The sequence below is a fragment of the Mandrillus leucophaeus genome, unplaced genomic scaffold, assembly GCF_000951045.1.
Source record: "Mandrillus leucophaeus isolate KB7577 unplaced genomic scaffold, Mleu.le_1.0 Scaffold1008, whole genome shotgun sequence".
Taxonomy (NCBI): Eukaryota; Metazoa; Chordata; class Mammalia; order Primates; family Cercopithecidae; genus Mandrillus; species Mandrillus leucophaeus.
The window spans coordinates 983,711-1,007,910 of NW_012098188.1; the positions used below are offsets into that span (position 1 = coordinate 983,711).

Below are 24,200 nucleotides of genomic sequence, written 5' to 3' on the forward strand. Positions count from 1 at the left end.
TATATATATATATATATATATATATATATATATATATTTGCATATGGATATGGATATGTTTGTTTCATGTGCATATGTTTGTATAGAAAGGCATACACATAACTGGAAAGAATGACGATATCACTTTATTTGGGATTAGTTTGCAGGGAGCAGAGCTACCAGTGGTTTTATATGATTCTTTATAAAGTCTTGTATATATAAAATGTTCTACTTACTTTTATAAACAGAAAAAAACAGTTTACAAAGTACAATTTAATCATATTGTATTCCTACTGATGGAGAAAGTGTCATAGTTAAATTTATAATGCTTCTCAAATATGATAATTTGTACTAATGGGAATAAAAAGAAAATGAACTTGGGCTTACAGTTGGCCTGAAGAAACCCTAATTTAGAGAACTTCAGTTTAATGAGCTCTGATCCCTGTGCAGCTGTCCCTTGTCATATAATCAGAAAAAATTAACAAGGTTCCTTTTTTTAGAGAAATTTGTTTAGTCCCTATTTTTTAAGCACATGGTGTCTAATAAATACTTGTTGTAGAGAAATGAACTAACACAGATTTCTAATCTTTAGAGTTTTTTGCCCCATGGAAGAATGTTCTAAGTATAGTAATTCTCAGCCTGAGGCCAAAGGCCTAAGAACTTGTGGCGTGGGTAGCATAGATCCTGGAGTCCAAGAGTGGAAGAGCCTGGAGCTCTAATATTCTAGGGCTAGAGATGAAGAGTGTCTCAGCTCGAAGAGAGAGAAAGAGAGGGACAGGGAGAAACAGAGACAGAGGCAAGGAGGGAGACAAAACCGGGGAAAGAAAGAGAGACAAAACCAGGGAAAAAAAGGCAGAGACAAAATCAGGGAAAGAAAGAGAGAGACGAAGAGAGGGAGAGAGACGCAGAGAGACAAGGACATGGATAGAGAGTGAGAGACAGAGATAGACACAGACAGACACACAGAGATAGAGATACACAGGGAGAGAGATAGAAAGAGAAAGAGAGAGAGGTAACTTTTTTCTCTGCTTTGTGTCCTATCTTGGCCCCCAGCTGATTGGATGGTGCCAGTCCAGACTGATGGTGGATCTTCCCCACTTAGTCCACCAACTCCCATGCCAATGCCTTCTGGAAACACCCTCACAGACACACCCAGAAGTAATGAACACGTTACCAGTTCTCTAAGTATCCCTTAATCCAGTCAAGTTGACACCTAAAATCAACCATCACAAATCCACCCATCATCAACTTCGCACCCATAAGCATCTCCTTAAACCATACTTAATTTCCAAATGAAGATAAGAAAGTTACAACAGTTCCACCTAACATGATGTAACCATTCTGCACACAGCTGAAAATGCAGTAATCCCCTTCCCGGGAAGAGGAGATCAAGCCCTTGGGTGATACTGACTCTTCTCCTGATATCCCATCACTTAAATACCATGAGGTAAAATTAATAATACTTAAATACTGATAGAGAGGTAGTCAATAGAGTGGTTTATATATTATATGCACTTTTGTGGTTTCCATGTTGAGAATGTTCTCAAAGAAACATGTTTGTGGTCAAAATTTCTAAGTCAATATCTAAGTCAATAACAAAGATACTCCAAGAACGCTCTCAACAGGAAAACACAAACCATCATATCATATACTGATATAAAGTCAATATACCTTATGTTACATAATAAAGGAGTAAGAGAGGAATGAAAACAAAGATATTTGCTAAATACATGTATTTATGTTTTATCTTGATACTAAATATATTTATATATATATACACAGATGTATTCTTAACAAAATAGGGAGAAAATACTTGTGACAATGACAGCCCTCATTTCTGTAGCTGGCCACACCAGTCTCCTCTGGAAACACCCTCACAGACACATCCAAAAGTAACGCTTCAGCAGCTCTCTAGGTCTTCCTTAATCCAGTCAAGCTGACACCTAAAATTAACCATTACGAGCATCGTGGATTAGAAAACAGAACAGGTGGCCATGTTGTCAGGGGTCTATCCTAGCAACAAACATAGACAAGTCCTTCTTCTGAGGAGGGCTCAGGTCTGGACTCTCTAAAGGCTTCTCTGTTCTTATATCCCTGAAACCCAAATAGCTGGAAGTCTCTAGATCAGTGATCACAGACAAATGCATGAAACCTCTGGCGCAGTTCCCTAAAGCAGAGCGGAAGCAATGCGGAAGCAAACAAACCATGAAGCAATAACAACTTGTGAGTGGATTACTGTCGAGAAGAACGCCTTTGAAGAGCAAAAAGGATGTGATGAAAGAACATCCCTCCCACAGCACAAGCAGAAAGGAGACAGGATGGAAATGAAATCTCATTCAGTAGGTGGAGGGCCCGCTGACCCTTCTCTATAATAATAATGGCTCTAATACTGATTCATAAAGCCACAACTCTGGCCAAAAAAATAAATAGGTTAAGTATGTGTGTGAGAAAAGAGAGGCTATAAAAACACAAAATTGGTTTGGGTTTTTATGTTGAGAGAGCATTCTTGAAGGAGTGATCTTTGTTGTTGATTCAGAAAATTTAACCACAAACATGTCCCTTTGAGAACATTCTCAACATGGAAACCGTAAAAGTACAGAAATGGAAACTGCTATCTATCTATCTATCCATCCATCCATCTATCTGGCATCAATCTATATATCAACCTAGATATGTATATATCTATATATCCATCTATTTATCTGTCCATCCATCCACCTATCATCTATCTACATATCTGCCTGCCTATCATCCATCATCTATCTATATAATCTGCCTATCACCCATGCATCCATCTATCTATCCATCCATCTACCTATCCATCCATTCATCATCTATCTGTATAGCTGTCTGTCTGTCTATCTATCATCCATTGATCTATCATTTATCTACATATCTGCCTGTCTGTATATCATCCATCCATCCATCCATCCATCCATCCATCCATCCATCCAGCCATCCATTCATCCACCCATCTAGCCAGTTTATGGTTTTATATATGGCTTCATTTAAACAGTGGGTAGCAAAGCAAACTGCATGTGGCAAGACAGCTCTTGTCATATGTGCTGAGGGTCATGTGTGGCTTGCAGGTGAATGGGGAAACGGGGCAAAGTGGTTGAAATATGAGAGTTTGAGAAGGGCTAAGCTTTGGAGAAATGTGTCAGATAAGACTACAAAATTTGCTTGGACTGCAGTTCTTGGTGTGAATCCACAGAATCCCCCACTAACAAACTCAGAGCTAAGGAAATATGTTCACTGTGGCACTGGGGCATCTGTTTTTGTCCTTGGCATCTCCTTCCCGTCACTGAATACACAAACGAAAAATCATCTCCCCTCCTCCCTTTCTGTATCATCCATCTTTTTCATGCTTGGTCCAAGAAACATCCAAAGACAGCAAGAGAGCTCATTTTATTGTTTTTAGCATTTGCTTGGCCCCATTTCACTAGTTCTACCTCTCAAAATGAGAACACGAGGTTATCAATTACATGTTGGAGGCAGAGAAAGCTGAAGCATGTTTTTCCATCAGAGATGTCGTAATATGATTTGAAATTTGAGAGTCTAGAGTTACTATATGGGATTTCAAAATTTCTGACATGTATGACAAAAATTTTTCTTAAAGGAATTACATCATAGTTATTGAATCTTCCCACATGCGATGAAAGAAAATATCAAAAATATTACTTATAACAAATTTGGGGAGTTAGCAGTAAAAAACAAAAAACATTACTTAAATAATATTTTTCAAAGGAGTAAGAAGAAAACTAGGAATTAGAGACTAAACTGATTCTAGATATTCTCATACAAGAGGACCTAGGATAATATTTGAAATAAAGTACACAACAGTATTATTTTAAAAGAAAAAGTTCACAAAGTTTTCTAATACTTCAAACGTGTGGTTTGCAGATAGGAAATCAAAAGGAGTTTGAGTTATCATTATTAGGTTCAGTGTTATTAAATGTGCTTCACACACTTATCTTTTACATTTGTATGGTGATGTCTCCAAAGCTAAGGATTTTATTAGGTAATTTTTTTTTTTTTCTAGCAAAGAAAAATGTCCTTAAAGACAAATTTATGTAAGAGTCGAAGTTTGGATCTCAAAATAACTGGTTTGGGCCTTATTTTAAAAAGCAAAGGACATAAGCAAGGAAATGACATTTGATTCATTATTGACATTTGATTCATTATTGTAAATGTATATTACATTGGCTATGTACTTAATCAATCCCCACTCTGAATACTGGAATCTTGAAATAAAGTTGACAGATGACTAATATCAACTGGCTCTCCATTCATCAGGTGTGAAATATTACACAAACATACAGCAAAGCCCCTCAGTCTCTGGAAAGAAACTGCAAAATCCCTAAGGACTCCCAGAAACTAAAACAGTCATAAAAATTTAGAAGTCTAAGCAAGAACCTAAGTTTTATGTTAAGAGAAGGGGAAACTGTGAAAACACTATTTATTATCATAAACGGTAAATTTCTACTATGCCATAACATTCGGAGTTGATTTTAATAAAACAGAGATAGAAAGTAGGATCGATTAACACAAGTATTATACTAACCATTCTTTGTCAACTGATTATTATTGTAAAATTAGAAGGCTGTGCTCCTAAATTATAAAATCAATCTAATTTTGGACACTTCATTACTCTCTTCCAACATCGTACATTGAAACATGATGAGAAGTTGTAGTATAGATGGATCACTTCCTGATTGACTTCAAATATAATATTGTATTTGAAAACTGTATTGCAGGCTCGCTCCTAAAATAGAGAATTTCCACAGAACTTTCTATAGAACTCACTCCTAAAATGGAGGATTTAATATGAATTTTATATAGAAAAAATTATTTTCATAAGCAAGCTATCTCACATGCAGTATAAACTAAGGAACTGCTATACTTATTAAGTGATTGTCAGTAAGGCAGCTGAAGCAGACAGGAAAATATGGCAGGAAATTCATGGACCTTAATTTAAAACTCTATAAAGAAAAAGAAAAAAAACTTGCTGCCAGGCAGCAGACGTTTTTGCTTCCTCTGGAAACTTGGGTAGATTAACTGGAGAAAATCTTTTAACAGGTATTAGGCTTTACCCTATTTGAGGATACAAACTCAATAGAACAAGGCTAAAGTTTGTGAAACCCCAGACGGGGTTAAAGATCTGAAACTGCCTTTGCAAAAACAGTGAGAAAATTACGACAGTGAAAGAGATGTGATCTAACCAATTCCTTCTTGCCTTTAACCTGCAGACTGCTCTGGTTCATTCCTGAACACAGACTGAGCTAACTATAGGAGGAATTTACAGTGTTAACGTGGAAACAAAAATGGTAACAGCCTTTTCTGGAAACAAATCCCATTATTGCCTGGGGACCACACCACCTCTGTAGGACAACACATTTGCCACAGGTTTAGAAAGTATGGCTCAGAAGTCCTGCAGTCAGAGGCCACAAGATTCTCAACCTCCCCAGATGGTCCTAGGGATACGGTCACTATTGGAATGCCTAAGATTGGAGTTCAAGATGTTTTTTAGACCCTGTGATCTGATGCACCAGCTGGTGCCATGCAGATCAGGAATCTGCCTCAACCAGTTCTATAATCTAACACAGGCACAGAAGACAGCAAGAAGAACCCACTTTGGGCCCCTATTATTTCATCTCCAACCCGACCAATCAGCATTCCCCACTTCCTAACTCCCTATCTGCCTTAAAAAAAAACTCTGTCTCTAAATGTAGAGAGAGAGTGATTTGAGTAATAAAACTCTGGTCTTCCATTTAACTGGCTCTCTGTGCATTCAATTCTTTCTCTATTTCTGTCTGGATAAACAAGCTCTACCTGTGCAAGGAGAATCCATTGGGGGGTTACACATCATTTTTTATATTGGTGTCAGTTATTGGCTAAATCATATCAGAAAGTTGTTTTTTGCCTATGTGACTGAAATCCAAATGTATATAATTTTTATCAGTATTGTATTAATATGGCATTGAAACCATTTTTTTTCATCCATGTATTCAGCAGTTATTTACTAAACATCTACTGAGGCACGCTGTGCATTGTAGGGATACAATAGTGTTAGAGGGGTTTGAACCAGAGCGACTTCATCTTGAGTGAGGGCTAGGAAAATGAGGCTGGAACTTGCTGGGCTGCACTCCCAGAAAGTTAGGTGTTCCTAGCCTCTGGATGCTTATGGTTAAGGGAACAGATTAATAATGTTTAGTAAACAGACCCAGAATTGGGAGTGGCCTAATACCCTGATATCTTGAGAACAGAGGCATTCCTAATTTTGCTTTAAATGTAATAATATCGATTCTTGTAAAATATAGCAATTAAGAAAATTAATCCTTTATCACAAACCCCTGTAGCAGAGCACATCACCCCATGATCTTTTTTTATCCTATATATAAATAAGTACTGTACCTAGAGTGAACACGTTCTCCTCTTACCTTAGGGAACGTCCTACTCTGTCTATGGAATAGCTGTACTTTCACCACTTTACTTTCTTAACAAATTCTGTACTGTGGACTCACCCTGAATTCTTTCTTGCACAAGATCCAGGAACCCTGTCTTGGGGTCTGGCTCGGGACCCCTTTCCTGTAACAGTAGGATGCACTGCATGGTCTTGCCTTCATAGAGCTTTGCAATGTATTTGCAAAGTCAGATCTTATTCAAATAATCAATATTGGACAAATAATCACACAAGAAATAGTATGAAACTGCAAATGCAACAAGAGTGCCTGGAGCATGGAGTGGGCATTACTTAGCCAAAGAGAGGAAGGAAGCCTACTGGAAGGAGGAGTTGGCTAGGGAGGTGGCCCTGAGGGGAAGACAGCCTGGGTAGTAGGACAGGTTTTAAGACAAGTTGCCTGATGGGGAAAAAGAAAGCCAGGGGGAGGCAGATGCAGGGAGGACCTGAGAGTAGGAAGAAAGGTAGGAGGCAGACAACGGAGTCCCACCCAGGCCTGGTTCTGAAATTCCACCTTCCTTCCAATGGGAAGCCATCAAAGCATTCCAATAGGGCCAGTGGCAGGGTTAGGTCTGGGTTTTGAGAAGGTGTCTCTGACTGCTGGTGGTGAGGGAGACCTTGATGGATGCAGGCAGATTACCAGGAGGCCAGAGTGTTGCACACCTAAGAGATGAAGATGACTCAGCCCAAGGTGTCCAAAATACAGATAGAGACACAGGTACACGTGAAGAGACAGCTAAGAAACAAATGAAAGACGGCTCAGATTGTTTGCATTAAAGATCTTTGAGTCTAAAAATAATTTCTTCCACTAAAATCCGTGCATCTCTTTGTTGTGGTGGTCATTGGTAGTTGTAGTGGTGGTGGTGTGGATCCCATGGCTAGACAGTGTAGAAGACAGTGGAGAGAGAGGTGTATACATACATATGCATATATCACTTTTTTTTTTACATCAGTACACTAAAAAAGGACAAGAATACATCACCCCACAATATGCCTCTTTGGCATAAGAATTATTTTGAGTAATTGCAGACACAGGAGAAGCTCTTAAAACAGAGTAGAAGTTACTGTTTTCTAAGAGAGATTTACATCTGTAAAAGAAATCTGCATTTGTAAGGGTTTCTCCTTCAAGGTACTGGAAGAGAAGGAAGGCTGAATCACTAAAAACTCTTCAGGTTGGAGAAGGCACCAACTGAAATCTGCATAGCCAACCTTACCCTGGTTTACCATACCTTTCCTGGTTACTTCTCCATAACTGTCCCTTCCCACACCTTTCTCTCTTTCACTTCTTTGAGATTTCCTCAATATTCCTTGGATATTGCCCAGATATACAGGAGGTATCCATGTTAACAAACTTCTATTTGTTTTCTCTTGTTTATCTGCGTTTTGTTACAAGGGTCTGTCCTAGATAAGAATTCAGAAAGGGTAGAGGAAAAATTATTTTTTCCTTCGCTATGCAATAATCAAGCTAAAGAAATCATGCCTAAGATACAGGAGAGGTTATCCACAGACCTTATCTAGTCTTTAGGTAAACAGCTTCATATCTTTCAGCTTCAGTGTTGCGTTCTGTTATAAAACAGAACAGGTAGAGAAAGCAGTGGTTGTCATTGTTTTTAGTAACAGGAACTTCTGTCCATAAGAATGTCTAATAGAGATGAAAATCAGTGTTGTTCTTACAGAAGTGAGTGGAATTAAATCTCTGACAATTCCCCCCAGGGCTGAAGAAGCTCCCAGGAGCAGCCTGAGGAACCCTGAGGGTTCCAACAGGAGCAGTTTGCCAAGCACTGCACATAAAGTCAAGCATTCTAAGTGCTTTCACTAGAATGGATGTAAAGATAGCAAATTAAGTGTTTGTAAGATGTCTTCTTATAAATGCAATGTTTTCTTCCTTAGGCACTTCTACACACTATGTTTTAAAACATATAACAAAGTTATTCTCAATTCTGAAGCCAGAGTGTACTTGCCGAGAAAAAGCAAGACAGGCTTTGTTGCTCTTGCACTAATTCACAGGTCCACAGAGCCACAGCACCTGTGTTAATCCTGATTCTGCAAACCGTGCAGAGACAAACACAGAATGGGAAGTGTGAAATCCGCCGCTATGTCTATAAACCCTGAGATAACTCTGGAGATTGTATTCAGCAGTGATTATGCTGTCATGTGTACCCTGTCTTGGGTAAAAGTAGAAGTTGAGCAGTTTGGAGGGTGGTACAGGTATTACCAAAGACAAGTTCTAAATGCACTTCTTGACAAAAATCTCCCACGTGCTGAATACTACATAAAGAAGCAACATGGAAAAGAAACATTGCGGTTTCCATACTTATTTTATAAATATAGTCATGTACTACATAATGATGTTTTGGGTAACGATGAATCATATATACAATGGTAGTCCTATAAGATTACAATGGTAGTCCTATAAGATTATGGTAAAAATATGGTAGTCCATATTTTTACGGTACCTTCTATGTTTAGATGCACAAATAATTACCATTGTGTTACAACTGCCTGCAGTATTCAGTACGGTCGGTCACATGCTGCCCAGGTTTTTAGCGTAGGAGCAATAGGCCATGCCATACAGCCTGCGTGTATAGTAGGTTTGTGTGAGTACACTCTATTATGTTCACGCAGTGACACAATCACCCATCAGTGCATTTCTCAGAACGTATCCCCGTCATCCAGGGATGTGTGACTGCATCACGTAACAAAGCAACAGGAATTTGAAAATGCCTTTGCAAAAACTGTAACAGTGAGAGAAATCTAACATAACTGGTTCCATCTTGCTTGTAATGTTGCAGGCTAACTTCCCTTGCTCATTTCTGGGTAGGCCAAACCAACTATGGGAGGATTTTAGTTTACAGTTTAACATTAAAGCAAGGATGACAACAGTCCCTTCCCAAAACTACCCCTCCTTGTTTGGGGACCAAAATCACCTTTGTAAAACCACTGAATGGTCCCAAGGTTACACTTGTGGGAGAGACCTGCATTCTGCTAAGACCTACACATAGTTGCATGATAACTCGTCATTGCTTCCTAACCTGCTTACTGCTTAGGAGTCATGGAGCTGGTGGTCACAAGATGTGTAACTTCCCTAATTGCCCCTATAGACAACATCACTATTGTAAAACCTAAGCCTGGTATGTAAAATATTTTTCAGATTTTGCATTCTGGTGGAACAAGTGATGTCACCCGGATCAGTGACCCCCATGCAGGAACCGACTTGGCGCACAAAGACAGTTTTGATACCTCTGTGATTTCTTCGCGGATGGTACCAATCAGCCTTTCCCATTCTCTAGCCTCCTGCCTGACAAACTGTCCTGAAAAATTCCAGCCTCCACACAAGGTCAGGGTTCGAGACCAGCCTGGCCAATATGGTGAAACCCCATCTCTACTAAAAATACAAAAATTAGCCGGGCATGGTAGCGCTTGCCTGTAATCCCAGTTACTCAGGAGGCTGAGGCAGAAGAATTGCTTGAACCCAGAAGGCGGAGGTTGCAGTGAGCCGAGATCACTCCACTGCACTCCAGACTGGGCGACGGAGTGAGAGTTTGTCTCAAAAAGAAAAAAAAAAAAATTACGTTTTCCTATTACTAAACCTTTTCCTTGGAGGGGAACAAATCAGGAAAACTACAGACAATGTAAGTGTTTTCCTGACAATCTCCAAAGTCTTTATCCATTTAGGGGAGGGAGAGAGTTTAATACTCTGTATGTAAGAACCCTGAATTCTGAATTGTGAGGCACATTAAAATACCTCTATGAGGATGGCTTTATGCTAGTAAGATAGAATGGACACTGTTATTAGATATTTAGAACAAATATTTTAACCCCCACTGCAACACTCCCACTTTATCTCAGAACATTAAGAAAGGACAATGAATGCTGTATTAGTTTATCATGAATTAATCATGAACCCTTTCAGCTGCATAGTTTTAATTAGCTACTGCATCTGTCATTTTTTTTCAGAGCCCTTCTAGCTGGGTCTAGAGAATGTCAATCTCTCCTGCAGACTAAAATGACCAAAAAGAAAAAAAGGTACTTAAAGTATTTCCCGGCAAAATGTACAGTTTCCAGAGGAATTAAAAAAAAAAATAAAACCCTACTTAGCCAGTGCTAAAGACTTTGAAAGCAAGGTCAGAAATTCATGCCAGCCCATGTATTATCAATGACTTCAGAAAATAAATTATTCTTTAAAACGCCCAAAAAGTTTGTTTCTGAAACAGAAAAAAGGAACACTCAATCCTTTTAAAGAACAAATTACAGAAATCATAATGGAAAATGAATCTGTTAAACTGCTCAGTGTTAGGAATGAATGTAAGCTGAGGCTTTAAGCCTCCACGGATGTTGCTTTCAGACAGAGAATCCTCTGTTATGGGGTTTAAATTTAATAGAAAGAAAAATCCTAAAAGGTCATTGTCCTTTTGTTCTCTTTAATTCTTATTCTGACTCATATCCCTCAAAGTAAAAGACCATTGACTATTCTAGGAAGAAAGAGAAGATTAAGTTAAATCCTCTTGTTGCGGTGAGCAGGGTCTGTCGCCCTCAGCACGACACTTCAGATTTGTGAGGAACTGTGGGTGCACTGTGGGATGGTTAGCGGCACGCCTGGCCTCCACCCACTACATGCGCCCCACTCCAAAATTCTCACGACCAAAAATGTCTCCAGACTTTACCAAATTCTCCCTGAAGGGCAAAGTCTACCTGACACATAACTACTACCATCCCTAACCCCTGAAGCTGCCTGTTGAAAATCGTCAAATCACCCTGCAAGCCCGCTTTCAGCTCCCATTGCCCTGGCTGGCAGGATTATCCAGGTTTTCACCACATTTTCCCAAAACAGGGGCCGTCTCTTACCTTTTATAAGCACCCTATGAAACTGCCGCTCATCCCCCGTACCCCCCTTTTTATTTTCTTTTTGAGACGGAGTGTTGCTCCATAGCCCAGGCTGGAGTGCAGTGGCGCGATCTCAGCTCACTGCAACCCCGGCCTCCCGGGTTCAAGGGATTCTCCTGCCTCAGCCTCCCGAGTAGCTGGGACTACAGATGCATGGCATGACGCTGGGCTAATTTTTGTATTTTTAGTAGAAACGGGGTTTCACCGTGTTGGCCAGACTGGTCCCAAACTCCTGACCTCAGGTGATCCGCCCACCTCAGCCTACAAAAGTGCTGAGATTACAGGCCTAAGCCACCAGGCCCAGCGTCTTTAAGTCACTTTTTACAAAGGAGGAAACTAAGGCATGCAGAGGTGAAACATTCTCCTGGGAACACACTGCCAGCTTGGGATGGGATGGAATCCCCAGCCCCAGGGTGTCTGAGTTTGGGAGTCTTTTCACACTGCTTTGAATCAAGTATCTCCTCCAAAAGCATCTTCCTGTCCATTTCTTTGAGCCAGCTGCTGTGGTGGACCATGAATGCTCTGAATGGCCAAATATTGTGCCCCCTGGTGTTCTGACAGCATAGTGCCATAGTGGCGCAGACATGTCCAAGAACAGTTGTGAAATAACAGGGATTCTTCCCCGCAGGGGCTTTTAAAACTATGTTTCCCTCATCCACCCTAAAGACTTTCACCATGCACACTCACCTCCCACCAGCGAAAAGAGCTCTTCCTGCAGGGAGGGACCATGCTCTGCCCCTCAGGCCTCACCTCCACCAGCGGGAGGAGCTCTTCCTGCAGGGAGGGTCCTGGGTATGCCCTCCACCCTCACCTCCACCAGGGGGAGGAGCTCTTCCTGCAGGGAGGGTCCTGGGTATGCCCTCAGCCCTCGCCTCCACCAGGCGGAGGAGCTCTTCCTGAGGGGAGGGACCCCATTCTGTCCCTCAGGTATTGCTGCAGCTGATCAGCTAAGAACAGGTATACTGTGAGCCTTCCCACTGTGCCATGTTTCTGTACCTTTGCTGATTGAACTAGAGCCAACTCAAGGGTCCAGGGGATGCATTAAATAATTTGTAAGCCCCCATCCCTATATTCCTCTAGACTTGCCACGTAACAGGCCACTTGCTTATGCTCATCAGATTATGCATGCTGCCCACATTGGCCCAGCGCAGTCTTTCTCTATAAAAATATATCTGCCCCACAGATGCCCCCCTTTGACCTTTTGATGGAAAGTTCTTTCTGAATGAAAGATAGCTGCAATAGCACCATGTGCATGTCATCCCTGCAATATCAGAATGCCCCGAACACCATTATGAAGGTCACCGCATACCACTATTTGACTTAGACCACGCAGTCCGTGCGAGTCAAACATGTGAGTATCAGGGTGAAGATACAAACACATGCACCTCTCATACTTACGCTATGAACAGCTGAAGATGATCTTGCGCCATTGTCCTCAGGAAGATCTTAACTTACTGAGATGACTGTGTGCAGGTTCAGCAACTGAGGGGCTCTTAGCAGAGTCAAACCAAGGGCATCGGGCTCTTCCTGTGAATTCATTCAAAAGATGAATAATCACACACTGGGTAATCATATATTGACATAATTAAATGACATGAGCGCTTTTATTTATTTGTTTTTGTTTTTTGTTTTGTTTTGTTTTGAGACAGGGTCTCACTTTATTGCCCAGACAGCAGTGTGATCATGGCTCGCCACAGCCTTGACTTCCCAGGCTAAAGTAATCCTCCCACCTCAGCCTCCCAAGCAGCTGGGACTACAGGTGTACCACCACAGCTGGCTAATTTTTATAGAGATAAGTTTCCACTATGTTGTCCAGGCTGGTCTTAAACTCTTGGGCTAAACAGAACCTCAGCCTGACAAAGTGTTGGGATTATAGGTGTGAGCACTGTGTCCAGCCTCATGAGTTCTTTCTTTACTACAGCAGGAGTTCCCAACCCCCAGGCCTCTTAGGAATCACACTGCACAGCAGGAAGTAAATGGCAGGTGAGCTGAGCTTCATCTCTATTTACAGTCATTCTCCATCACTCACGTTACTGTCTGAGCTCCACCTCCTGTCAGATCAGCCAGGGCATTAGATTCTGATAGGAGCACAAAACCTATTGCGAACTGCACATGTGAGGGATCTAGGTTGTGTGTTCCTTAGGAGAATCTAATGCCTGATGATCTGTCACTGTCTCCCATCACCGCCAGATGGGACCATCTAGTTGCAGGAAAACAAGCGCAAGTCTCTCACTGATTCCACATTATGGTGAGCTGTAGAATTACTTCATTATATATTACAATGTAATAATAATAGAAATAAAGTATACAATAAATGTGACACACTCGAATCATCCCAAAACCATCCCCCTCCCTGTCAATGGAAAAATTGTCTTCCACAAAAATGGTCCCTCATGCCAAAAAGGTTGGGGACTGCTGGTCTAAAGGATTTCTCTCCTCACTTTTCTTCTTCCCACTCTCTGCCTAACTCCTACCCATCCTCACGTCTCGGCTTACACCACTGCCGCAAGGAAGCCCTCCATCATTACCCTATATGAAGCAGGCTCCCCCACTGTTGACTATCATAGCACCTCTTTTCCCCCAGATAGCAATTATTACTACTTGCATAATAGATTCATTTATTTCCTGATTTATTCAGGTGACAGCTGTCCTTTCCACAGCTCTAAGGATCAAGAAGGCAGAGACCACATCTCATTTGTTCACCATAGCAAACACTCAATAGCTATTTTCTGAATAGGGCTGGGTTTGCACAAACAATGGCCCACAAGAAAAATCTGTCCTGATACCTGTTTTCATATAAGGCTTACATGCTTAAATGGTTGAAAAAAGGATATTATTTTGGGATATGTGAAAAGTATATAAGACTCAAATTTCAGTGTCTGTAATACAAAGTGTATCAGAACACAGCTGCCTCCACTCCCTTACTGCTTTTGTGCTACAATATGAGTTGAGTAGTTGTGACAGATACTATTTGTCCCTCAAAGCTGGAAATATTTATTTACTATCTAACCCTTTGCAGAAACAATTTTTTGACCTCTCATACAAAGTCCTAGAAATGAGTAGAAAATGGCCTCAGAAGAAAGCCAAGAAGATAGCTTTGAACCTATTGAAGACTTTCCCTTTAACTTGTTGACATTTAGACCAAAAATCTAGTATATGCCTTAACCTATTTATTAATGTATAAATCTATTGTTTATGCTTTGAAATATGAAGCATAATCCCACTTGGTAAAAAAAAAAATTCACAAGAGAACATCACATTAGAGAAAAATTACTATTCCATATAGATTTTTGTAAATGTGGATTTTGCTTTATTGAAGTTAGGCTTCTAGCAACAATTTCTGAGGTTCAATCAAAGTCTCAGAAATGTTATTTTTCCCCCCAGAAATGGCATTTGAAACTGTAATCAATCTTCCAGCATGGCTTTTCATGTTAGATTCTTGTTGAAATGGAATAGTGTGCTGTCAACATTGATCCTTAACCTCCCACTGCAAGAATGACAAAACCACTGGGCAGGGTCTCCCCATCTGCTCATTCACCATGACATCATCAGGCAAGACTAAGATTGCATGGATGTGGGTTTGAACAATTGGGTGTCTCTCCTTGCGAGGTAAGAAAGGTCATTATTTTCCTTTTTTTGTCCCCGCCTTTTATTTACAGAAAATAGATTTTAAGGTATCAGCATGGAAGCTCTTTGACCCACACTTGATACTCAGTGTTTACCAATCCCCCAGTGAGAAATGAAGACAAAGAACATATCTGAAGGGATTAAGTCACAATGCCTATCACAGTGGTACTGCCATGAAGAGCCTATACTTACTATGAAACAGCACAATGGAAAATTTAAAGGCCCACGTTTCAAGGACATTTTTCAAATTAGTATTAGATGGATTCTCACCCAGGAGTAATTTTACCCCACCAGGAACAGAAGATGATATGTAGAAACAGGTTTGGTTGTTGCAATTTGGGGGATGCTAATGGTATCCAGTAGGCAGAGAGTAGGAATTCTGGTAAATATCTTACAATGCACAAGGCAGCCCCCACCACAAAGAACTATACAGCCCAGTGCTCACCCTCAATCAATAAAGCATGGTCTTCTCCCAAGTGTCAATAGTGCCAAGGTTTAGGAATGCTGTGTTAGATCACTCATCCAATGCTCATTAAAGTGGGTGTGGCCACAAGCACAGGCAAATAGGTTTTAGGAGTGGAGGGAAATGGTACCCAGCTGACTCAAACAATCACACCTAGTAACTATGGTGATTCCTCTGTTACTATCACAAGTTATATGAAAATAAGTCTCTTCTGATAAAATACACAATCCAAACTATAGGCACAGAGCAAGAAGATTGGTTAAGCCTGTTTTATTATGAGGAACCTACATTCTGATTTGTGTGTTCAAAAATAATAAGTATGCATCTTTATCCCCTTGAGTCTCTATTTATCTATAATCCTCATAACTGTCATTTGCTTGGCCATTTTTCTCATTTGCATGTCCCCTCCAAATGAAATTCCAGTTGTACAAGACTGAAAATGATAATGATCTAAGAATGGCAATAGGGTTTGCCATCCGTTGTCCGTAATTCTGAGACACAAAAAGCCCTGAAAACCAAATGATTTTTGTAATGCCCATTTTGTTGTATTGAGCATCAAAACCCAGACTGAATCAACTTGAGGCATCAGTATTTTCTCAGTCTATCAGCTTCTGATGTTCATTAGTATTGTGTTACTTTGTTGTGACTTCAGGTTTAATGGCATGGGTTTAATTTTGACTGTGAAAATGTCAAAAAGAGTTAAAGGCATCCTATGTTCAACAGTGAGAAGAAGAAGAGAATGCATTTGTCCTTAGCCATAGCCCAGGCAGTGTAGTTATTAAAGAAGACTGACTGTAGTATATTTAGGAAGACAGGAAATAAGTGGAAAGGTTAGTTGTTGAAATTTGACTGATTGGTTTGCCATAGGGTAAACCACATTCCAGTGTGTCCAGGACTGATGAGGTCCAGTTTTCAAACAGGAACAGTCTCAGGCAAACTAGGATGAGTCATTTATACTACTTTCTCATGAAAGCTTCCAGAACATTCCATGTAGAAGTAAACACTGAAAACCAGTGTAAATATTCTAGAGATTGACTGAAGGAATTTACAAGGGTAAATGGTAATCCAGGGTGAAAAAGTATATCTTGAAGAGGAAGATATAGAATATGGTGCCAAAGAATTTGCACAGAGAACGTCCTTGGTGGGTGCTGTGGTAGGAACTTAGATGTCAAGGGAAGACCCAAGTCTTCCTCCCCCAGCTGCTGCTGGTAGTTTTGATGGCTGACACACTTAGCAAAGTCTGTCTCTGGAAATCGGCCTCGGTCAAAGAGAACTGCCTTTTCCAAGGGGACAGCATCTCCTTGCCTCAAGGTGGGAAACCTCTGAGGGACCTTCCTGGCTCCAGAGCTCCCTCTGAAATGAGCTGAGGTCTTTGTTGCAACAGCTGTGCTACTCAACTCCTCCCTTGGACTCAATTTCCTTTCCTCACTCCCCTGAAAGTGTTGACCCCAAGAATACACTCCCCATAAAAAATCTCCTGAGCACTTCAGAATCTATTTCCCATGACTTGACCTAAGACGATATCTGATTTTTTAAAAAACAGTTTATTCCTGAAAATATTTATGATGCTGATCAAACAGCCTCATCTTGCTGATCAAATAGCCCACCTTGCTACTAAGCTATAATCCTAGAGAAACTCTAATGTATAGGAGCACTCTTGACATAAGTGACTCCATCTTAGGAGAAGATTCCATCTTGCTTTTCAGAAGGCATCCTCCCAATAGGACCAGATGTTCGCCCAATCAATACAGACTGCACCCAACCAGATGAGATTGTAACCCTTTACTGTCACCCTTCACCAGAGGACTCAGGGGGATAAAAGAGCAGGACTTCACCTGTTCCACATGACCACCTCACTAGACCCCGTGTTGCTGTCACTTGTGGTCACCTCCATGCACCTGCCACTGAACCCTCTGCCCAAATCAAGGCCTCTTCTTTACAAGACGTGGGCGATCATCCAGACCAGCCCAGGACACTCTCCTTGTTCACATCACTCTTCGTGGACTGGTTCATTAACTCCTTTTCCTATCCCCTTTATGTGGATGTTAAATGTTACTTTGTGTGTTGTGGAATGTTTAATCTAGAACATTTGTATACTGATTAAGTATACTGCCATGTTTGGTTTGCAACATTGACTGTTGTAAATTGGCTTGAGCCTGTGTGTCCCTGGCTCTGGCTACCAAGTGAATGGGAAGTACTAAGAAGTAATAAGGAGTACTTAGTACTAAGGAGAATTGGCTCTTGTGGCTTTTATGACTGAATAAACATTTTCACAAGTCCAATCTTGTGGAAAGACACAAATATGTGCAGACCTTGTTGTCCGATCTTGTGCCATTCACAACATCTACCAAAAGCCAACAGGAGGGAGGTCTCTAAGCTTGGATTGACAGTTCTTTGTTGTGTCAACACTCAAAGGCAAACACAAAGTAAAGTTGTCAACAACTGGAAAAAGCCAACATCCACGATGATGGAAATGTTAACTCAAGTTACCTATTCATCACCATGTAAATAGGAATTTCCTGAGAAACATTTTTTGAGTAATCTAATAACAAGCATACCAGTAGCAGACAATCGGGGCTAACAGAAAAAGTATAAAATAATACAGTTTCTGGAGTGTCCTCCCTCCTTCAGACTTCATTAAAAATGAAATGTTTCAGGTACTGCTCTTTTCCTCAATATGAAATGTATTTAATATAACCTCATGGCCAAGGAATTTTGTATTCCATCAAGAGCAGATGCGCATTTTCTTTAACTCTATGTTTGTCACATACTCATAAGCATGAGAATAATAGTAACTATAATAATGGAATTGTGAACCACAGTGGAAAAAAAAGCCATGCAACAGGGGTCACCTAAATATGGCCATGGGCCAAACCCAGCCTACTACCTGTATTTGTAAATAAAGATTTATTGAAATACACCATGCCCATTCCTTTATACATCTACTTTTGAACTACAATTGCAGAGCTGACTGTATCCTCCACAAGACTGAAAACATTAACTATGCAGTCCTATACAGAAAATGTTTGCAACCCCTGACCTAGATGATAAGGTTAGAATGTGTGATCTATTCATTGTCAGCCTTGAGAATGAGTGGGTAGGACAATTCATTCAACTAGCAAAAATACTCTGAGAGAATGCCAGGTTCACAGGGCAGACGGCAATGGGAGAAGTCTTTTAAACGGTCATTTTTCACATTGCCATTTCATCCTTGGAGAAGAAGTTCCCTGATCATTCTTGTTCTCTGGCCATCAACACATGGCCAACTGAGACTCAGTGAGAGACCTATGACAGCCCTGATGCAACCTCTTGCCAAAAAACCGAAGCAACCAGAGGTCACAGATGTATGTTCCAAGTATATGTAAAGGTATTTAACTTATTCTGAATTGACTCTCTCTGATGTTTTACTTAGAAATCGGAAGTGCCCACAGTATTGATGGTCTGTCATCACACAATTTAATTTACCAGTGCATTACTACAAAAATGCACTATATTATACCACTTGTGATCTTCCTGCATCCCACTGGGAGGAATAGTCACACATTTTTCTGCAAAAATATTAACGTGTTTGATTATTGAATGTTGCCTTCACCTGCCGAGGGTGTCTTGGGAGGTATGGTAAAGGCATATATTATCTTCCTAAAATATGCATAACTGAATTCCAGAAAACACCTGGCTCTCAGGGCTTCAGATGAGATACTTGGGATGTGTATCAATATTCAGTATGTGTCACCCAAGACTGTGGAAATACCCTGAATTTAATCAAAGCGGGTGTCAAAGTGTCACTCTATACATGAAGAACACCTGGAATTATCAGACCAAATCCCTCACATTCCTGATTTACAGAAGCCCCTGTCTTGCAGGAGTAAATTTTTAATTGGCAATGCAAAATGATTTTTGAAAATTTCCAGGTGATTATTTCTTCATTTTGCATGATGGAAACTCAGTCATGCTGCAGGGAGTCTGGGTTTATTTCAAGACCATGATGGAAAATGGTAGAATTTTTGGTGGTTGAGCCTAACTATAAAATGGCATTGGCCGGGCATGGTGGCTCACGCCTGTAATCCTAGCACTTTGGGAGGCCGAGGCGGGAGGATCACGAGGTCAGGAGATCGAGACTATTCTGGCTAACACGGTGAAACCCTGTCTTTACTAAAAAATACAAAAAAAAAAAAATTAGCCGAGCGTGATGGCGGGTGCCTGTAGTCCCAGCTACGCAGGAGGCTGAGGCAAGAGAATGGCGTGAACCTGGGAGGCAGAGCTTGCAATGAGCCAAGTTTGTGCCACTGCACTCTAGCCTGGGCGACAGAGCGAGATTCCGTCTCAAAAAAAAAAAAAAAAAAAAATGGCATTGATGCCTAAAATAGAACTAGATTTGAATTTATGATGAATCTAATTCCCTAAATCAGCTAAGCATAATAATGTTGACCCAATAAAGGAGAAGAATTTCAACTGCAGAATTTTCTTCTGTTGCTTCCTTACGCATTGGGGATAGTTTCAAACTGACTGGCCGATGAATTTTATTTGTGTTTTGCATAGTTACTCAGGCTACTTTTTGACTTGTTCAGGGTGGGAGAATTGCTAGTCTTCCATTTACACTAAGGGTATTGCAATTTTTTTTTTTTTTTTTTTAGGCCCGCTCGGTTGCCCAGGCTGGAGTGCAATGGCATGATTTCGGCTCATTGCAACCTCCATCTCCTGGGTTCAAGTGATTCTCCTGCCTCAGCCTCCTGAGTAGCTGGGATTACAGGTGCCCGCCACCACACATGGCTAATTTTTATAATTTTAGTAGAGATGAGGTTTCGTCATGTTGGCCAGGCTGTTCTCGAACTCTTGACCTTAGGTGATCTACACACCTTGGCCTCGCAAAGTGCTGGGATTAGGCATGAGCCACCATGCCCAAGCCAGTATTGCAATTTTGAAAGAGCTAATTGGTGATTTGATATCTCAAAAAGAATGGAAGGTATTTGGAATCATTTGATTATTCTCATTCCTATGCTCTACATAATGGAAATGGCTTCATTTGCAAGATTACATTGGTGATGCGATTAATATCCACTGTAACCAACTCTGTGTAACTCAGGAAACAGTAAAAACCTTAGCTGTAGATCAGGCACAGTGAGGCTCAAATTCTAGTTCTGTGAGTCATTAGTTGTGTGATCTTGGACAAGTGATTTTGCCCTTTTGCGTCTTAGTGTGGGAGGCATTTACATCTTGTCTCCCTAAATCCACTGTGTAATTCTCCCAATGGAAGCCACATCTTCTTTTTATTTCCATTGTCCACAAGGTTGTGTCTAGCAGCAGACAGAGGGAGGTCTTACTAAGCATTTGCAGATTTACTGCTTAAATTGTACAATGAGTTCTGAAGGTTTCTCCTGGGGAACTATGAATAGCCTTAGGGTTTAAGATTAACACAGAGTTGGACATGAAAACCTGTGCAAAAGTACATCTTATAAATACCAACCTGTATAAAAACTGTAAATGTAAAAAAAAAAAATCAAGCAAAATATAAAGCATTTATTTGATTGCTGGCACTCCTTGGCTCATAGATCTATCACCCGAATCTCTGCCTCTGTGGAAATAGGACATTTGTGCTGCATGTCTTCACATCATGCCTCTGCGAATGTCTTCTTTTTTGAGAAGGACACCAGTCATATTGGATGGGGGCCCACCCTACTCCAGTATGACCTCATCTTAACTTTGCTAATTACATCCGTCATAACCCTATTTCCAGAAAAGGTCACACTCTGAGGTTGTGGGAATCACATGATTTCGGGGGGACTATTCAGCTTATTGCAAGCAGAATTGAAGGAGCAACTGATATAAGGTCCCTTCTGTAACAACTGATGGAGGCCTCAGATTACCAGCCCCCGCAGAGTCTAGAGAGGTAGGGAAAGGGAAGGCAAGGCTGATTGGGAGCTCACTGTCTTTTGTCATATCTGAGAATTGTCATAAATTTCCTCATTTCAATCATTTCTCAAAGCAGCATCCATAAATCAACCCCAGGGACCTTATACAATCCATGTGCACTTACTGTTGTTCAAAGTACTTTCCTATCCAATATTCCACCAATCACTCCAATAACAGGTTGTTTATGAAAAGACACTACAGGCACAAGGACCAGAGCGGTGAAAGGTCAGTGGGAATGCTAGAATCCATTTCTGCTTGTAGTTAGGTACCCGGCCCCAAAAGCTATCCAGGAGGCCTTGCTGCAAGTTATAGCCACTCCATGATAAGAAGTATCTGCCAGAGCTGAGGCCAGGGGAATAGAACTGGCTCAAGAGGAAGCCAGCACCCCACACGTGAGGACACAGGATCAGTACTGAGCCCACCCCTACAGCATGCACGTGTGCAATAGCTTTACCTCCCTCCTCTTCAGCTAGACCCTAACTCTTTCTGGCAACCACTGTGGGATGAATTAGTAAGTGCTTGCCCTATGATTGACAGAAAAAGCCAATATCGGGAGATACTTGGAAAACAGAATGAAGGTATGACAAAAATAATCATCATTGGTTGTTTTGAGGTTTTTTTGTTTGTTTGTTTGAGACAGGGGGACTCATTGTGTTGACCAAGCTGGAGTGCAGTGATGCAATCTCAGCATGCTGCCACCTCTGCCTACCAGGCTCAATCAATCCTCCCAGCTTAGCTTCCCAAGTAGCTGGGACTACAGGCATGTGCCACCGGTTTGTATATATAAATTTTTTGTTTCATCATATTGCCCAGGCTGGTCTCCAACTCCTGGGCTCAAGGGATCCACCCACCTCAGCCTCCCAAAGTGCTGGGATTATAGGCATGAGCTACCACACCCAGCTTGATCATTGTTTTTTGTTTGTTTGTTTTTCAAAGGCATCCCTGCAGCATCAGCCCATAGAACAAATAAGCTTCATCTCAGCCTCAAACAGGAGACTCCTGAAACTGCTGCCAAGTTTTCAAGGCCAGAGCTAACTAAGTCAGAAAACAACCTGAAACCCACTGCCTCTAGGTGATGTTGGCATGCACGTGGGCTGTGACAGGTGTCTGGTGGGGATGCCCAGGTTCATGGGCCAAAGGCCAGTTCACTGTGAGCCCTGGACCAGCACACTCCAGGGGTCCTTTGCAGAGTCACTTCCGATGCTCTGAGGGTGTTTCTCCTGACACCTTACAGTTACCTTCACAGGAGGCTCTAAAACAGTATCTCTTATTCTTCACCCTTTATGTGTCTTGCCCTGTACTTCCTTTATTAACCCAGGTGTTCATAGTGACAGCTTCATCAAATGAGTTTTGATTTGATGTCTCCAGAATCTGACAACAGACTGGTATTTGTATTTTTAACCTTATAGGCTAAAAAAACAATAGTTTCTTCTTTCTTTTCTTTTTAAATTTTAGATTAAGTGGGTACATGTGCAGGTTTGTTACACGGGTATACTGTGTAACACTGAGATTTGGGGTTCTAACAATTCCATTGAAAAATGACACTTTATTGAATTCATAAATGTGTGCAGAACTTCAAAAGCATAAGTGGTTAAGCACTACTTTGTTTGTCACTTTACCATCGAATAGCATCCATATTCTTTGGTGAGCAGACATAGCAGCCCTGCCTACCAAAATAAGAAGGGTTCCCTTAATGGGCATTAAACATTGCCTTCCTTAAGACAGCAGGACTGAGTTACTGCATTTAGAAGCATGCCATCAAGGAGAGGCAGCTCTGAGTTTTCCATGCTGTGAACAGGTTGATAAGTGGTGTCTGACTTATGAAGACAGTTTGTCAACTTTTGAGTGTGGATTTTAAAAAAGTGATTTAGAGGCAAATTCATAATTACTTGCTTTCAGTATAAAATTATTAATCTTGGGTAGCTGGGGGAATTTATGGAGCTTGTCAGCTCTCTCAACTGATGACTTTTATGAATTACCTAATAGTTGATTACTACTCCCCCCCACTGCAGTAACATTCATTAAATTAACACCTAGTTTTACAGGCAGAAGTAACCTCAGGACAGCCGATGTCCAATTTTTGCCTGCGAGCTTTGGAGAATGTGAGAGTCAAGGCTGTTTCCACCTGTATGCTGACTCTGTGGAGCAGGTGTTCCCAACCCCACAGCCACAGACTGGTACTGGCCCACGGTCTGTTAAGAACCTGGCTGCACAGCAGGAGGTGGGCAGCAGGCAAACAGGCAAATGAGTAAAGTTTCTCCTGTATTTACAGCCACTCCCCATCACTCGCATTACCACCTGAGCTCCGCCTCCTGTCAGATCAGTAGCCACATTAGATTCTCATAGGAGTGTGAACCCTATTGTGAACTGTGCATGTGATGGATCTAGGTTTGTGCTCCTTATGAGAATCTAATGCCTGATGATCTGTCACTGTCTCCCATCAACCCCAGATGGGATGGTCTAGTTGTAGGAAAACAAGCTCAGCTACATTTTGGTGGGTTGTATAATTATTGTATTATGTATTATAATATAATAATAATAGAAATAAGGTACACAATAAATGTAATGTACTTGAATCATTCCAAAACCATCCCCCCTCACCCTAGGTGCAGGGAAAAATTTGTCTTTGTCAAAACTGCTCCCAAACGTTGGGGACCACTGCTGTAGAGTATGAGGAACACTCCCTAGGAATTATAATCTGAAGACTGTTCTTTATATGCATACAATGTAGAATGATTATATCAAGTCAATTATAAGTCACATAAGTCAATTATAAGTAATTATAAGTAATTACTTATTAGTCAATTATAAGTCAATTAATTAGTCAATTAGGCAATTAATTAGTCAATTAATTAGTCAATTAATTAGTCAGTTATA

At 40.9% G+C, this 24,200-nt stretch overlaps 1 protein-coding gene across 1 annotated transcript in view; it reads right to left on the reverse strand.

The window, feature by feature from the left end:
- The window catches only part of STS (steroid sulfatase (microsomal), isozyme S), a 206,672-nt gene that overhangs the window by 150,740 nt on the left and 31,732 nt on the right, over window positions 1-24,200 (reverse strand). The window contains exon 2 of the mRNA XM_011974178.1: window positions 12,722-12,850. Within this exon, the coding sequence (XP_011829568.1) occupies window positions 12,722-12,753 (32 nt within the window). The 5' untranslated portion in view covers window positions 12,754-12,850. The remainder of the gene's footprint in view (window positions 1-12,721; window positions 12,851-24,200) is intronic.